The sequence below is a fragment of the Colletes latitarsis genome, unplaced genomic scaffold, assembly GCF_051014445.1.
Source record: "Colletes latitarsis isolate SP2378_abdomen unplaced genomic scaffold, iyColLati1 scaffold0007, whole genome shotgun sequence".
Lineage (NCBI taxonomy): Eukaryota > Metazoa > Arthropoda > Insecta > Hymenoptera > Colletidae > Colletes > Colletes latitarsis.
This window is the reverse complement of record NW_027488367.1, coordinates 31,883,379-31,900,623: the sequence shown is the minus strand read 5'-3', so window position 1 is coordinate 31,900,623 and position 17,245 is coordinate 31,883,379. Positions and strand designations below refer to the sequence as shown.

General features: G+C 43.5%; 1 protein-coding gene across 1 annotated transcript; it reads left to right on the top strand.

Annotated features, from left to right (window-relative positions):
- Nucleotides 1-455: 455 nt before the first annotated feature.
- Nucleotides 456-977, top strand: LOC143350593 (uncharacterized). The gene has a single exon (XM_076782668.1). It carries the CDS (start codon nt 456-458, stop codon nt 975-977), a length of 522 nt encoding a protein of 173 aa, XP_076638783.1.
- The last annotated feature ends 16,268 nt before the right edge of the window (nt 978-17,245 follow it).

Sequence of the window (17,245 nt, the reverse complement as noted above, 5' to 3'; positions counted from 1 at the left end):
AGAAGAGGCATAGGGGCCCCGAGTTCGCGATCGACGTCTTACACCAGAGGATCCGTGCAGGGATGGAGGTAAAATATTTGGATCTCACGTTCGATAAGAGCCAAATATTCAAGAAGCACATTGAGAACGTGACCTACAAGGGCATCAAGACGATGGCAGTGCTCAGTAGGATTATGCCGAATGTTGGAGGACCGGGGCATAAGACGAGCCTTCTTTTTTATTACGTTCTGGAATCCATCCTGCTGTACGCGGCGCCAATTTGGGCACGATGGACTAGCGTCGGGGCCAACCTGAAAAGGCTTGAAAGCGCGCAGAGTCTAGGATTGATTAGGGTTACCAAGGCGTACCGCACGGTTGCGCGAATCGTCTTACCAGTGATCGCGGGTGTCATTCCGATTGCGCTGAAGATCAAGGAGAGAGGCTGAATCCAGCAGGCAGAAGAGGAAGTAAGGGAGATGCTGGGGGCGGACCATCAGGATCTTCGTGCCACCATTCTCGCGGAAAGAAAGAGGGTAAGAGAGGAGACCCTAGAGGAATGGCAGGATGCATGGGATCAGGAAGGAAGGGAGAAACTCACCTATCGATGGATCCCGAATATTGAGGTATGGCTCAAAAGACCTATAGGACAGGTGAATTATTATTTGACGCAGGCGCTTACAGGACATGGATCCTTTGCCACGTTTAGAAAAAGAATTGGAAAAGCGCAGAGTGAGTTATGCTGGTACGGGTGCGCGGTCGCGGACACGGCAGAGCACACCATCACTCGATGTAAGAAGTGGACGGGACAACGTGAGAGACTCCGTGAAAAACTACAATTAGAAGAGAAAATTAGTATTGAAGATCTGGGTACCAGGATGATTCAAGGTCACGATCAATGGAGTGCGATACTGTCGTTCATTACGGAGATCATGATTGGGAAGGCCGGAACGGAAAGAGAGATGGATAGAGAGGCTAGACGTAGACGTATTAGAACATAGAAACAGAGCTAGTAGCACGAATGGCGGAATGATTTATTTCATTACTGACTGGACACACCCATGTGTACAACTTATCGAATTTATTTAACTATTTATTATTTATGTATTTAATTATTTATTAGTGGCTTTCTTTAACATTTACTTATTTCTTTAATAACTTATTTGTCACTTATTTATTTATTTACTGCGTTTTGCCTCTATATTTATTTACTTCTTTACTTATTTATTTATTTATTTACTCACTGTTATTTTATTTATTGTTATTTTACTGACGGGATAGTGACTTCACACGCCTCCCCTATTTATTTTATTTTATTAGTTTGACAGTTATGTTATTTTACTTTTAATATTTTATACTACTTTGTTTTATCTTATTTTATCTTATTTGACTGCGCCTTATATTATTATTGTTATTATTTTTCTACACTGTTTTATTCTATCATCACATATTTATTTCTATCATTTTCATTGTGCTGCAATATCACCTTTACTTTTATCATCTTCATTGTGCTACAATACTATCTAGACTCTCATTATTTTCATTGCGCTACACTATTAGCACTATTATCATATCTATTTATCTATCATTTCTTTCATTGCTAAGTATTTGTATTATTATTATTATTATTATTATTATTATTATTATTATTATTGTAGGGAACCGTGCCGGCAAAATTATCGAAATTTAAATATTAAAAACGCGTATAAATTTCAGCCGAACAACGAATCGTTCGTTTTCCGGCACGAGCAACAAAAAAACCGTCAACACGCGGCGAGCGAACGGCCGACCAGCTGATGGGTGAACAACCGAAAAGCGAGAAAACAATAACGAGGAAAAGAGAAAGACTAAAAGTTCGGCAACCGCGAACGTATGTGTGCATGTGTTAAACTAAATAAATACGAGTGTTAAAGTACTAAGGGACTTTAACGTGGGTCCGGATGAGGAAACAGACAGGGAGAGAAATTGTTACAAGTTTTTCAATAAAGTTTTTATTTTACAAAAATATAACTGAACTTTTTACAAAATTAGAACAAAAAAACTAGAAACTAAAAGAAAAAAATGACGACGGCTCTTACTGCGGCCTCGTCTCCTCTTTTTCAGTCTCCTTGTTTCAACTTTCTACTGCGGAGACTTTCTGTAACAAAAGAATCCGCCTAATAAATACATTTGCGGACAAGTCAACAATCGCGCGCTCGCCAGCTGTTTCTCGCGCTCCAGTGACAGTCTGGTGTGCTTGGAAGGGAGAGCTGGCTGGCTATCTAGCGCTATAGCTAGTGGACTGTATATTCTTCTCTTTCTGGTCGATGAGATTCGTTTTCTACGATCTCACCGACGCGCACAACCGGGTAGACGAGTTTTTCTCCGTTCTACCAGGTTCTCTTCGCAATGCCACGGACGGGAAACCAAATGGAGGTTGTAAGGCTCCAAGAGGCTATATCCCGCGAGCACGCTCCCCGTGCGGGTGGCGTTTCTACACCACCCACGCAAGAGGACGTCTTGTCCTGGTTCGGCTCCCTCGTCAGCTGCTCCTCAGGAGCGACCTGCGGTACGCACACGTGGTTGCCAAGCCGGCGATTTCCTTCATCAAAGGAAACGCCCGGCAGCCAGCCGTGGCTACCTCGACAGAGGCTCCTATGTTCCGAGGAGCTGGCCTGCGGCTCACCGGTTCAGGACTCAATCCCCTGCAATTCCAACCACCCTACGTTCACAGCCCAGTGTGGTCGACTCACAGCTGGTAGTGGGTGTAGCGATGGAAGGAAGGCTCTTCGAACCCTTTGCTCCACCGTACGCTTAGGCTCTACTTATTGTCCCCTCACGACGGTATATTGGAGCGGGTTCTCCGACGCCCGATGCACGGACAGCACCACGAAGTGATATTCTTTCTGAATATCTATCTTCCGGTTGCTCCTACGCCGTATAGCTCTAATCTTGGTCGGTGAAATTTTCCACCTCACCGGTCGGTGTACTCTCACTGGTACACAGGACGGGTGGTTCCAGTGTGTTTCGTATGACCTCTACGAACGGTGAACTACCACTAGGTGATACCAGTATGTCGGTATCAGCCTTCCAGTAGCTCTAACCGGATAATTGGAAGAAGACTCAAGGCGATCCACACCGAATCTCCAACGTCGCAGTCGCATCCACGAACTGCAACGTTCGATCACAATCCTGCGTCTACGATCGCTTCACACTCGGCGTGCCTTGCGATCGCTGCAACGTCAGGCAGATTGTGGGGAAAATCTCAAGTCGCTATGACGAGATTTTCCAATAAACTATTTGTCCGCAAACTGATTCTATTACGACGAGCGAGATCGACTCGTCCTCCTTGGAGTTCGTAGGGAAATGGGAACGCGACCGTCACAAGGCCCGCTCTCGATCGCCTACGGCTCAAGAATGAACCGAGACGATCTGCAAGCAGCGACGGCTGCGGCCGGCTCCGTCGCGCAAGCGCAGAACCGGGTAGCTACGCCTCGCGTTGCTGGGCCCGGGCTGCTACGCGCCGCGTGGCTACGGCGCGGCGCTGCCGCGTTTCGTCTATCGATCTTTTTCCGATAGATCTCTTTTCTCTCTCTTTCTCAGCGCTAACAACACAATTCCTAGAATTTGTTCCAAAACTCGAGAATTTCAGTGAAGCTAGCTTGAAAAAACACGTAAATAGCCGTGGTATACTAATCTGAACGATGGAAAATTTCCATGTCAGCACAACCATCTAGAATTACGCGAATTCTATATAGATACGGGCATCGCGGCCGAGTTTCTACGTCTCGGACTCATGCGATATTTAAACAACGAGCAAGCCGCGAAGGATAGGGTAGACATTGTCGAGCGTGTCGAGAGACAAAGAATAAAAAGAGTGTGAATAAAGTATCTGATAAATCGATTAATATTGTAACTGAACCACCGCCGCCCAAAAAAAAATCCTACATTATTATTATTATTATTATTTATTCTTTCAATTATCTTGTGTTATCGTATTATTTGTATTATTATTATTTCTTTCTTTATTATTACTTCCTTTTTATGTTTACGTTTATGTCACGGCAGGTCTTATCCTAGATGTTCGGTTAAACTTTGTATATATATATGTATAAGTATTAGGATAATAAAGACAAGCGGGTAACTAAACCCGACCTATTCTCATACCCCACACTCGGGCTTCTCCCGACGGTGGGAAGTTTGTGTGCCCATTTGTCACCAGGACTTCCCTGGTGACCACCGCGGGGCGAAGTAATGCGGAAAGCAGTTCCGCCCAGCGGTGTGGGGGACAGTGGAGGGTTTTTTTAAAAAAAAAAAAAAAAAAGCACTACTTTCGCATTTTTCGTATACCTGTTGGACTGATCCCGGGCTTTTTCTGGCTTGCATCACGTAGTAATGTGGTACCAGAACGAAGCCGTCAATTAAACCTGGTTTCGATCAATATTTTAGAGGATAACACCGGTTAGGTCTGGGTTATGTCTGGTATTTGAAATCATCTGCCTCATACTTTCGCATTTTTCGCATACCAGTTGGCTAGATCCTGGGCTTTTTCGGATTTGGATTACGTAGTAATGTGGTACCACACAAAAACAGTCAATTAAACCTGGTTGCGATTAATATTATAGAGGATAACGCCGGTTATGTCTGGGTTAGGTCAGGTATTTGCCATCATCAGCCTCATACTTTCGCATTTTTCGCATACTTGTTTGCCAGATCCTGGGTTTTGTTCTGGTTAGGATCACGTATTGATGTGGTACCGCACTGAAATGGTCAATGAAACCTGGTTCCGATTAATATTTTAGAGGATAACGCCGGTTTTGTCTGGGTTAGGTCTGGTATTTGCCATCATCTAGCTCATACTTTCGCATATTTCGCTTACTTGTTAGTCAGATCCTGGGATTTTTCTGGTTTTGATCATGTAGTAATATGGCACCACACTGAAACAGTCAATTAAACCTGGATTCGATCAATATTTTAGAGGATAACACTCGTTAGGTCTGGGTTACGTCTGGAATTTGCAATCATTTGCCTCATACTTTCGCATTTTTCGCATACTTGTTGGCCAGATCCTGGGCATTTTCTGATTTGGATCACGTAGTAATGTGGTACCACACAGAAACAGTGATTTAATCTGGATTCGATTAATATTTTGGAGGATTACGCCGGTTATGTCTGGGTTAGGTCTGGCATTTGCCATCATTTATCTCATACTTTCGCATTTTTCGCAAACTTGAATGACAAGATCCTGGGCTTTTTCTGGTTTGGATCACGTAGTAATGTGGTACCACACTGAAACAGTCAATTAAACCTGGTTTGGTCAATACTTTAGAGGATAACACCGGTTAGGTCTGGGTTACGTCTTGTATTTGCAATCATCTGCTTCTTACTTTCGCATCTATCGCATACTTGTTGGCCAGATCCAGGTATTTTTCTGGTTTGGATCACGTATTAAGGTGGTGCCACACTGATACAGTCAATTAAACCTGGCCTCGAACAATATTTTAAAGTATGACACCGTTTGGGTCACGTTTAGGTCTTGGATTTGCGCATATCTGGCTCATACTTTCGCACCTTTCGCTTACTTGTTGGCCAGATCCTGCGTTTTTTCTGGTTTTGATCACGTAGTAATGTGGTACCACTCCGAAACAGTCATTTTTAAACCTGGTTCCGATCAATATTTTAGAGGTTAACACCGGTTATGTCTGGGTTAGGACTGGTATTTGCCATCATCTAGCATATACTTTCGCATTTTTTTCTGATTTGGATAACGTATTAATGTGGGACCACACTGAAACAGTCAATTAAACCTGGTTTCGATCAATATTTTAGAGGGTAACACCGGTTAAGTCTCGGTTAGGTCTGCGATTTGCCCTCATCTGGCTCGTACTTTCGCATTTTTCGCATACTTCTTGGCCAGATCCTGGGTTTCTTTCTGGTTTAGATCACGTATTAATGTCGTGCCACTCTGAAATAGTCAAATCGACCTGGATTCGGTCAATATTTTAGAGGATAACACCGGTTAGGTCTGGGTTACGTCTGGAATTTGCAATCATCTGCTTCATACTTTCGCATATTTCGCTTACTTCTTGGCCAGATCCTGGGATTTTTCTGGTTTTGATCATGTAGTAATATGGTACCACACGGAAACAGTCAATTAAACCTGGTTTGGTCAATACTTTAGAGGATATCACCGGTTATGTCTGGGTTAAGTCTGGTATTTGCCATCATCTAGCTCATACTTCCGAATTTTTCGCATACTTGAATGGCCAGATCCTGGACTTTTTCTGGTTAGGATCACGTATTAATGTGGTGCCACACTGAAATAGATAATTCAACCTAGATTTGATGAATATTTTAGTGGATAATGCCGGTTATGTCTGGGTTAGGTCTGGCATTTCCCATCATTTATCTCATACTTTCGCATTTTTTTCTGATTTGGATAACGTATTAATGTGGTACCACACTGAAACAGTCAATTAAACCTGGTTTCGATCAATATTTTAGAGGGTAACACCGGTTAAGTCTGGGTTACGTCTTGTATTTGCAATCATCTGCTTCATACTTTCGCATATTTCGCTTACTTCTTGGCCAGATCCTGGGATTTTTCTGGTTTTGATCATGTAGTAATATGGTACCACACGGAAACAGTCAATGAAACCTGGTTTCGATCAATAAGTTAGAGGATAACACCGGTTATGTCTGGGTTAGGTCTTGTATTTGCCATCATTTATCTCATACTTTCGCTTTTTTCGCATACTTCTTGGCCAGATCCTGGGATTTTTGCTCGTTTGGATAACGTATTAATGTGGGACCACACTGAAACAGTCAATTAAACCTGGTTTCGATCAATATTTTAGAGGATAACGCCGGTTAGGTCTGGGTTACGTCTGGTATTTTCAATCATCTGCCTCTTACTTTCGCATTTTTCGTATACTTGTGGGTCGGATCCTGGGTTTTTTTCTGGTTTGGATAACGTATTAATGTGGTACCACACTGAAACAGTCAATTAAACCAGGTTTCGATCAATATTTTAGTGGATAACGCCGGTTAGGTCTGGGTTACGTCTGGTATTTGCAATCATCTGCCTCATTCTTTCGCATTTTTCGCATGTCACGTCCCGGGTTTTCGTCACGGTAAAAAATAAAAGGAAATCATCGCGAGTCCGGTTCGTTACGTTTTGAGTCGTCTTTGTGATTCACGATGCACTTTCGTCCACGTCTAACCGGGAATTATCGCACGGTAACAGTTCGAGCTTACAAAAGGGTAGGGACTCACCGTTTGATGATAAGTTGCCGGTAACGATGGTTGATAGAACAGCTCGCAGCTGCTGGTGATGAAGCGTGCTGTTGGTAAGGTGCCGATTGTAGAGATAGCGCTGCCTTCGTGTTCTATGCCAGCTCTGGCATGGAAAGGTTGTCCTGCTGCAGTCGAAGGTCGGTAACGGCTGCTGCCGTCTGGTGTGTTGTCTGGATAGCTGGCGTCGGTACAGCGAAGCTCTGCCACGGCTTTACCCCGTATTGCTCGATGGTAGTTATTGAAGTTACGGCTGCGATGACCGGGTATTGCATCTTCACGATGGATGTTACGACAGGAACCCCGTGAATCCCTAACAGGAATCGTTCCGCGACTGCTGGATTATATAACTCCGCGAATATTTTCCGTAACTGGCTTTCACGACCCGCACGTCGTGTCCTGGGCACTGAGATACTTTAATATTCCATTCACAAATTATTAATAAGTTTTACGCGACCAACAAAAATACTCGCCTGGAAAATCTCTCAAACCCGTATAATTCTCAGTGAAACCCCGTGCCTCTGGTGGGCACTGATAGGCCTCCTTCGAACTATTCCGATTTCGAGAGGAATGATGGATTAATTCTCCACGCTGTCCCGTGCCTCTGGTGGGCACCGATAGACAGGTCTTGAATTAGGATTTGGTACGAGTTTTAAAGGCGGAATTGGTTTTCCACAAAATCCCGTGCCTCTGGTGGGCACCGATAGATAATGTTTGAACCGTAATGGGAATATTAGGTATAGGTGTGGTCGAATTTTAGGAGCACACAGTCGAGTCACTAATATATTCAATTCTGATTTTAATTCGTATTAAACTCAATGCCGAAGATTCAAGTAATTGACCTTCTATCTTTAAACTTGTTCGAAAGCGAAGTTCTTATTATTTATAAGCGAAGTAGAATCGTTGAGGTTTATAGGAATTGAGACGTTTAGTCTTAAAATGTAGTTTATCACTTATTACAATAAGAGACCCCTTGCTCGGGTCGTGAAGTAGTAATTAATACGCGGTGGACAATTAGCGCGATTAAGTAGACGACGACTAAAGGCGATGACCAAAAGCCCCGGCTAAAAGCCGAAGACTAAAAGGCCATGACTCTCGACAACGACTAAATGGCGACGCTCTTGATTCAGCGCTTAATTTATATGATTTTCCTCTCCAAGGTTGGAAAGAAACGGCGTTGAGAACTCCTGGCTGGAGCGAGACGGAGTTGCAAACTCAGCAACTGGTGGTTAGCACGGTGCAGGTAGTGAGAGACAGCGATGCTGCGTCAGCAGGTACTGGCGTGAGAAGGATGGCCGCGCCTCGTGCGTTCTCTCTCCCTCTGGGAACCGCTGAATCAGCGTCTGGGCTCCACGCGTGAGCTGACCGGATGCTGTTATCTCGGTACCACGTACCGGGTGCTCGATGAAATGTGCACAACGGGTGTCCCAGTTGAAAATGTACAATGTTCACTACATGTTTATTCATAATGAGCATTACTTAACTAATTCGTCCCTAATTGACAATATAAATTCTCCTATTCTTAATTAACAATAAAATCCTCCCATGCTTCCATTCTTTAATTAACAATATAAATTCACGCATACTTCCATTCTTTAATTACGCATAACAAAATAACGCAAAACAATATTGATATAAATTCGTAATACTGAATATTATTTATAATAATTGAGAATATACTGAATCAAACAATAATGAACAATATACTAAATTAATATAACAAAATATGGAATACAGCGATAAGAAACGTTCTAGATCAAACGTCGTACGGACGACGTAACAGCATACTTGTTGGCCAGATCCAGGGTTTTTTTTTGGTTAGGATCACGTATTAATGTGGGGCACTGAAATAGTCAAATCAACCTGGATACGTTCAACATTTTAGAGGATAACACCGGTTAGGTCTGGGTTACGTCTTGTATTTGCAATCATCTGCTTCATACTTTCGCATATTTCGCCTACTTGTTAGTCAGATCCTGGGATTTTTCTGGCTTTGATCATGTAGTAATATGGTACCACACCGAAACAGTCAATTAAACCTGGTTTGGTCAATACTTTAGAGGATATCACCGGTTATGTCTGGGTTAAGTCTGGTATTTGCCATCATCTAGCTCATACTTTTTTTTTTTTTTTTTTTTTTTTTTTGTCGTGGGGAAAATCTTCGAAAGACTCCCTCCCACCTCCTTGGGGAGAGGTGGGAGGGGTGTGTGGGATTCCCCGCGCCCGTACAACGACAGGCGCGGGACCTACCCACTAAAAACCCCACGGTGACCCTTCGGCACGCTTTGGGAGGATACCGGGAATCGCTCGAAGCATTCTTCCGGTATCCTCCCCGTGCGCGCGCTTTCGCGCCCATCCCCCGGGGGGACAATCGGTCCCCCCAGTAGACACACTGCCTCATAGCGGCGGGACGGGGCCACTCCATCCCGCCGCTATCCGTCCCGGGGCCGCGTTTAGTGGCGGCTGCGAGCCCCAACTCGCAACCGCCCGCGACCCCGTTTCCACCCCTCGGCGGCCGGGCGTTCATGGCCGCACCAGACCGCCGAGGGTGCCTCCCCTTGCGTCGGACCGGTAGGGGGAGGCACTCCTACCCCCAACCGGTCCGACCCGGCGCCGCCTGGCGGGAGGAGGGTCCCCTCAGGACCCCCCTCCCAGCCTAGGTCATCCGCCACGCCGAGGCGGCCGCCCGCGACGCCTCGCGACCGGGCGACGACCTCGGGCCACCGCACGTGCGCGAGCTTCAGCGCGCCGCTGAAGCTCGCGCTCCCTCCCCGCGGCCTCCTTCTGCAACATTACGTTCTCGCAGAAGGAGGCCACGGCCCTCCACTTCTCCTCGCTGCCGAGCATGGCGCGCACCACGCCCGGCAGCGAGACATCCCGCCCGACGACGCCGACCAGGACACGGCGCTCCCCCTCCCACGCGGGGCATACCTCCAGGGTATGATCCGCCGTGTCCTGCTCAGCGTCGCAGTGGCAGCAACGCGCCGTCGGCTCCTTCCCTATCCGGCACAGGTATCTTCCGAAGCTGCCATGCCCGGAAAATACCTGTGCCAGCCGGTAGGTGAGGCTGCCATGGCCTCTGTCCAGCCACTCCTTCAGGAGTGGCCGAACAGCCCCGACAGTCCGGTGCCCCGCGGTTGGCAGAGCCAGCCTCTCATCTAGCTCATACTTCCGAATTTTTCGCATACTTGAATGGCCAGATCCTGGACTTTTTCTGGTTTGGATCACGTAGTAATGATGTACCACATTGAAACAGTAAATTAAACCTGATTCCGATTAATATTTTAGATGATAACGCCGATTATGTCTGGGTTAAGTCTGGTATTTGCCATCATCTAGCCCATACTTCCGTATTTTTCGCATATTTGAATGGCAAGATCCTGGGCTTTTTCCGATTTGGATCACGTAGTAATGTGGTACCACACCGAAACAGTCAATTAAACCTGCTTCCGATCAATATTTTTGTGGAAAACGCCGGTTATGTCTGGGTTTGGTCTAGTATTTGGCAGCATCTAGCTCATACTTTCGCATTTTTCACATACTTGAATGACCTGATCCTGGGCTTTTTCAGGTTTGGATCACGTAGTAAAGTGGTACCACACTGAAACAGTCAATTAAACCTGGTTCCGATTAATATTTTACATGATAACGCCGATTATGTCTGGGTTAAGTCTGGTATTTGCCATCATCTAGCTCATACTTCCGTATTTTTGGCATATTTGAATGGCAAGATCCTGGGCTTTTTCCGATTTGGATCACGTAGTAATGTGGTACCACACCGAAACAGTCAATTAAACCTGGTTCCGATCAATAAGTTAGAGGATAACACCGGTTATGTCTGGGTTAGGTCTTGTATTTGCCATCATTTATCTCATACTTTCGCAATTTTCGCATACTTCATGACCAGATCCCGGGTTTTTTTCTGGTTTGGATAACGTAGTAATGTTCTACCACACTGAAACAGTCAATTAAACCTGGATACGATCAATATTTTACAGGATAACACCGGTTAGGTCTGGGTTACGTCTTGTATTTGCAATCATCTGCTTCTTACTTTCGCATCTCTCGCATTCTTGTTGGCCAGATCCAGGTATTTTTCTGGTTTGGATCACGTATTAAGGTGGTGCCACACTGATACAGTCAATTAAACCTGGCCTCGAATAATATTTTAAAGTATGACACCGGTTGGGTCACGTTTAGGTCTTGGATTTGCGCATATCTGCCTCATACTTTCGCATTTTTCGCATACTTGTTGGCCAGGTCCTGGGTTTTTTCCTGGTTAGGATCACGTATTAATGTCGTGCCACACAGAAATAGATCATTCAACCTAGATTTGATCAATATTTTAGTGGATAACGCCGGTTATGTCTGGGTTAGGTCTGGCATTTCCCATCATTTATCTCATACTTTCGCATTTTTTTCTGATTTGGATAACGTATTAATGTGGTACCATACTGAAACAGTCAATTAAACCTGGTTTCGATCAATATTTTAGAGGGTAACACCGGTTAAGTCTGGGTTACGTCTTGTATTTGCAATCATCTGCTTCATACTTTCGCATATTTCGCTTACTTCTTGGCCAGATCCTGGGATTTTTCTGGTTTTGATCATGTAGTAATATGGTACCACACGGAAACAGTCAATGAAACCTGGTTTCGATCAAGAAGTTAGAGGATAACACCGGTTATGTCTGGGTTAGGTCTTGTATTTGCCATCATTTATCTCATACTTTCGCATTTTTCGCATACTTGTTTGCCAGATCCTGGGTTTTGTTCTGGTTAGGATCACGTATTAATGTGGTACCGCACTGAAATGGTCAATGAAACCTGGTTCCGATTAATATTTTAGAGGATAACGCCGGTTTTGTCTGGGTTAGGTCTGGTATTTGCCATCATCTAGCTCATACTTTCGCTTTTTTCGCATACTTCTTGGCCAGATCCTGGGATTTTTGCTCGTTTGGAGAACGTATTAATGTGGTACCAAACTGAAACAGTCGATTAAACCAGGTTTCGATCAATATTTTAGTGGATAACGCCGGTTAGGTCTGGGTTACGTCTGGTATTTGCAATCATCTGCCTCATTCTTTCGCATTTTTCGTATACTTGTGGGCCGGGTCCTGGGTTTTTTTCTGGTTTGGATAACGTATTAATGTGGTACCACACCGAAACAGTCAATTAAACCTGGTTTGGTCAATACTTTAGAGGATATCACCGGTTATGTCTGGGTTAAGTCTGGTATTTGCCATCATCTAGCTCATACTTCCGAATTTTTCGCATACTTGAATGGCCAGATCCTGGACTTTTTCTGGTTTTGATCTCGTAGTAATGTGGTACCACTCCGAAGCAGTCAATTTTAAACCTGGTTCCGATCAATATTTTAGAGGTTAACACCGGTTATGTCTGGGTTAGGTCTGGTATTTGCCATCATCTAGCATATACTTTCGCATTTTTTTCTGATTTGGATAACGTATTAATGTGGTACCACACTGAAACAGTCAATTAAACCTAGTTTCGATCAATATTTTAGAGGGTAACACCGGTTAAGTCTCGGTTAGGTCTGCGATTTGCCCTCATCTGTCTCGTACTTTCGCAATTATTCGCATACTTGGTTGGCCAGATCATGGGCTTTTTCTGATTTGGATCACGTAGTAATGTCGTGCCACACTGAAATAGTCAAATCGACCTGGATTCGGTCAATATTTTAGAGGATAACACCGGTTAGGTTTGTGTTAGGTCTGGTATTTCCAATCATCTCCTTCATGCTTTCTTATTTTTCGCAAACTTGTTGGCCAGATCCTGCGCTTTTTCTGATTTTGATCTCGTAGTAGTATGGTACCAAACTGAAAGAGTCAATTAAACCCGGATTCGAACAATATTTTAGAGGATAACACCGGTTAGGTCTGGGTTACGTCTTCTATTTGCAATCATCTGCTTCATACTTTCGCATATTTCGCTTACTTGTTAGTCAGATCCTGGGATTTTTTTGGTTTTGATCATGTAGTAATGTGGTACCACACCGAAACAGTCAATTAAACCTGGTTTGGTCAATACTTTAGAGGATATCACCGGTTATGTCTGGGTTAAGTCTGGTATTTGCCATCATCTAGCTCATACTTCCGAATTTTTCGCATACTTGAATGGCCAGATCCTGGACATTTTCTGGTTTGGATCACGTAGTAATGATGTACCACATTGAAACAGTAAATTAAACCTGATTCCGATTAATATTTTAGATGATAACGCCGATTATGTCTGGGTTAAGTCTGGTATTTGCCATCATCTAGCCCATACTTCCGTATTTTTCGCATATTTGAATGGCCTGATCCTGGGCTTTTTCAGGTTTGGATCACGTAGTAAAGTGGTACCACACTGAAACAGTAAATTAAACCTGGCTCCGATCAACATTTTAGAGGATAACGCCTGTTAGGTCTGGGTTAGGTCTTGTATTTGCCATCATCTAGCTCATACTTTAGCAATTTTCGCATACTTCATGACCAGATCCTGGGTTTTTTTCTGGTTTGGATAACGTAGTAATGTTCTACCACACTGAAACAGTCAATTAAACCTGGATACGATCAATATTTTACAGGATAACACCGGTTTGGTCTGGGTTACGTCTGGTATTTGCAATCACCTGCCTCATACTTTCGCATTTTTCGCATACTTGTTGGCCAGGTCCTGGGTGTTTTTCTGGTTAGGATCACGTATTAATGTGGTGCCACACTGAAATAGATGATTCAACCTAGATTTGATCAATATTTTAGTGGATAACGCCGGTTATGTCTGGGTTAAGTCTGGTATTTGCCATCATCTGCTTCATACTTTCGCATTTTTCGCATACTTGTTGGACAGATCCTGCGCTTTTTCTGATTTGTAGTAAAGTGGTACAGTAGGTGAGAAAGGGGAGTTCTGGACGGGGGGCTCCGGGGGGTGGGGGGGGGTGATGAGGGTGAGGGGTGGTTGGGGTGCGATGTGGGGGAGGGGGCCTGTGCGTCGGAGTGGGGGGGCCGCGGTGGGTCCGTCGGCGGGGTGGGGCAGTCGGAGTGAGGGGGCGGTAACTATTTCCGACAGTCGATCATTGGTATCTACGGTCGGTAATTTGTATCCAATGGTTGGTAATTAGTATTTATGGTCGGTAATTAGTATCAACGATCGATAATTGACATTAACGGCTGGTAATTAGCAGAGGTTAGAAAATGAAAAAGGGTAATTGCCTGGTATCGATAAAAAGGGAAGGGGGGATAAAAGAGATGCATCTGGTAAAAAGAAGTGGTAATTATCAAAGGTAATTATCAGAGGTCGATAAAGATTAGGTGGGGAAAGTAATTAGACGTCTTTTGACTTTTTCGAAATTTTATTCCACAAAAATTAGATACAGTTTTTATTTTTAATTATTAATAGTATCATATAAAGTGTTATCCAGCGCATATGCCAACAGCTCGCAATCTACAGGCGAATTTTTGTCGTAATATTCACGAAGGATTTTGTCTGCATCACGTTTACGCATAATACTATTAAGTTTTAAAATATTTGTAAATTCTTGGTATTTCTCACCAACATAGTGCGCATTTTGGCATAGCCACGAATATGCATGCTCGATGCACTGTTCCAGTTCGAATAAAAATAATAGAGTTGTCGGTTTCATATACATGCAAGCATCATGCAATTTCACTTGTACAATGTTCATATCACGCATTGCAACAACCGTAAGCACCAAATCACAAATTGATAACGATGTTGGAGAAGGAGCTGATAGCACATGTTGTTTGATGTCCTCGCGTTTCTGAATAAACGCCATCTATGTTGAGTAAGACAGCAACAATTTATTTCTTCGAGTATCGCCAAGTATAATTTCCACGGTGGATACAGATCCTACACCGATTGCAATATCCAAATACTTGTATGCTGTGGATGTGAGGGCAAACCTCCTTCCCAGTATATGAGGCGTTGAATGCTGTTTCTTGCTACTGTTACATGTAGAAAAGTAAATAAAGAATAAAAGGTAAGTAATGACAATAAGTAATAACAATAAGAAAAAATGGATAAGAAAAAAATGGTGATAATAGTACTTACTCATTACTTGTGCATGCTGTATCGCAAGGAATGCAATAATTCATTTTTTCAGAAAAAATTTGAACGTAGAATTCAATAGATAATGTTTCACGACGATACTATCAAACGAGTGTGAATATTGTGCAGCACTTAAATGCAACGTTGCATCATATGTATCAGGGAAGCGGGTGACGCGTAGTGGGGGGAGGAATTTTTTATATCACATGTTCTTCTTCTGCGAAAAGTGCAACTTTTGCAAAAATGTCTTTTAGATTACCTTGGACACGTCTAAACATGCAACTTCCGCAAAGCGTATAACATTACATTCGCAGGATGATGCAAACAAATAATATTCTTCGCGACATAGATCATTTGTGGGGAAGGAGGAATTTTTTATATCACGTGTTCTTCTTCTGTGAAAAGTGCAACTTGTTGCAAAAATTGTGTTTTAGATTACCTTGAACATGTCCAAACATGCAACTTCTGCAAAGCGTATAACATTACACACGAATTGTGCGAGCTATTGGGGTCCTAATCATTTTACGTACACGCTATTCATATTCTTATTTTATGTCTCATGTTCTTCTTCTGGAAGAGCGCAACGTTTTTTTGCAAGACGTTTTAGATTACGCTGAACACGTGCAAAAACGCAACTTCTGCAAAACGTATACATTGCATTCGCAGGCAAAGAATTCTGTAATATATATATGGAGACCCTTACCATGGGAAAGAAATTAGATACCATGTTTTGATGATTTAAAAATATGATATATTTATTAAAGCAATGAATAATTATGTTACAAAACATTACTTTTGTGGATCCACGAATTGTGCGAGTTATTGAGCCCCAACCATTTTACGTACACGTTGTTCCCCTTCTTACGCAATACTTTTTCAACTAGATATACGTCGGAATTTGCAACGCGTTGCAACTCGTGTTCGTAGAATCCTCCAGCAATTGGTTTTTCATAAATATCTTTCAGCAGATACGTTGCAGGATTAGTTTTCTGTACCTCGGCGATTGTAAATATTTCAGTGCTCCAATTCGGTGTGTAACTTTTTTCAAAAATTGTCTTGAATTTGCTCACGCGTACTGCATCTCCCACTTTGAGTCGTGCAGGAGCGGCAATTTTTATATGATTATACGCCATTGTTAAGAGCTTAGCAGCGTTTGTTGGTGTAACATCAATTGGTCGCATAGCGATAGTTCGATGCTTTCGCGCGGTGTAATTTGATATGAGATGCTGCAGCGAATCATTCCATTTATAATTTCCATTAAGTGTAAACAGTTTCCACATATCGTTTCTGAGTGTACGATTGAACCGCTCGACGACTGACGCCTTCATCACCGAATACGTTGAATAATGATTTATGGTGTATTTTGACAAAAGTTTTTGCATATTTGCGTTGTAAAATTCCTTTCCTTTGTCGGTCTGCAAATTTTTCGGATACCTTCCACTGTCTCGGATTATCTTCCCGATCGCTGTAGAAACTTCATTTCCATTCTTGGTTTTGAGGGGTATAGCCCACGCATGCTTACTCAGCACATCGATAACAGTGAGTATGTAATGGAAGCCTCTGTTATATCGCGTGTAAGGTCGCATCTCGACCACGTCCGCTTGCCATAGGTCGTCGTATCCATGTACTATGACGCGTCTTCAAGGAAAATGTCTTCTCGCTGGAGCATGCAATTCTTCCACAAGACATCGTTTCTCGATACTGGAGGTTTTCTTCTCGGCCATGTATGACTCACCACTAACGCGAAGACCTAACGCACACGTCTTATCAATCAATGTTCAACGTCTCAACACCCCAACGTCCCCAACACCCCAACACCTCAACGCTCCAACATCTCAATGTCCCATCATCCCAAGGCCCCAACGTCCCAACGTTCCAACGCCCCAACGTTCCAACGTCCCAACATCCAGCTATTGATGCATTTGATT

Excerpts from the sequence above, each read along its gene's own strand:
- LOC143350593 (XM_076782668.1), top strand. The coding sequence starts at position 456 with ATGCTGGGGGCGGACCATCAGGATCTTCGTGCCACCATTCTCGCGGAA.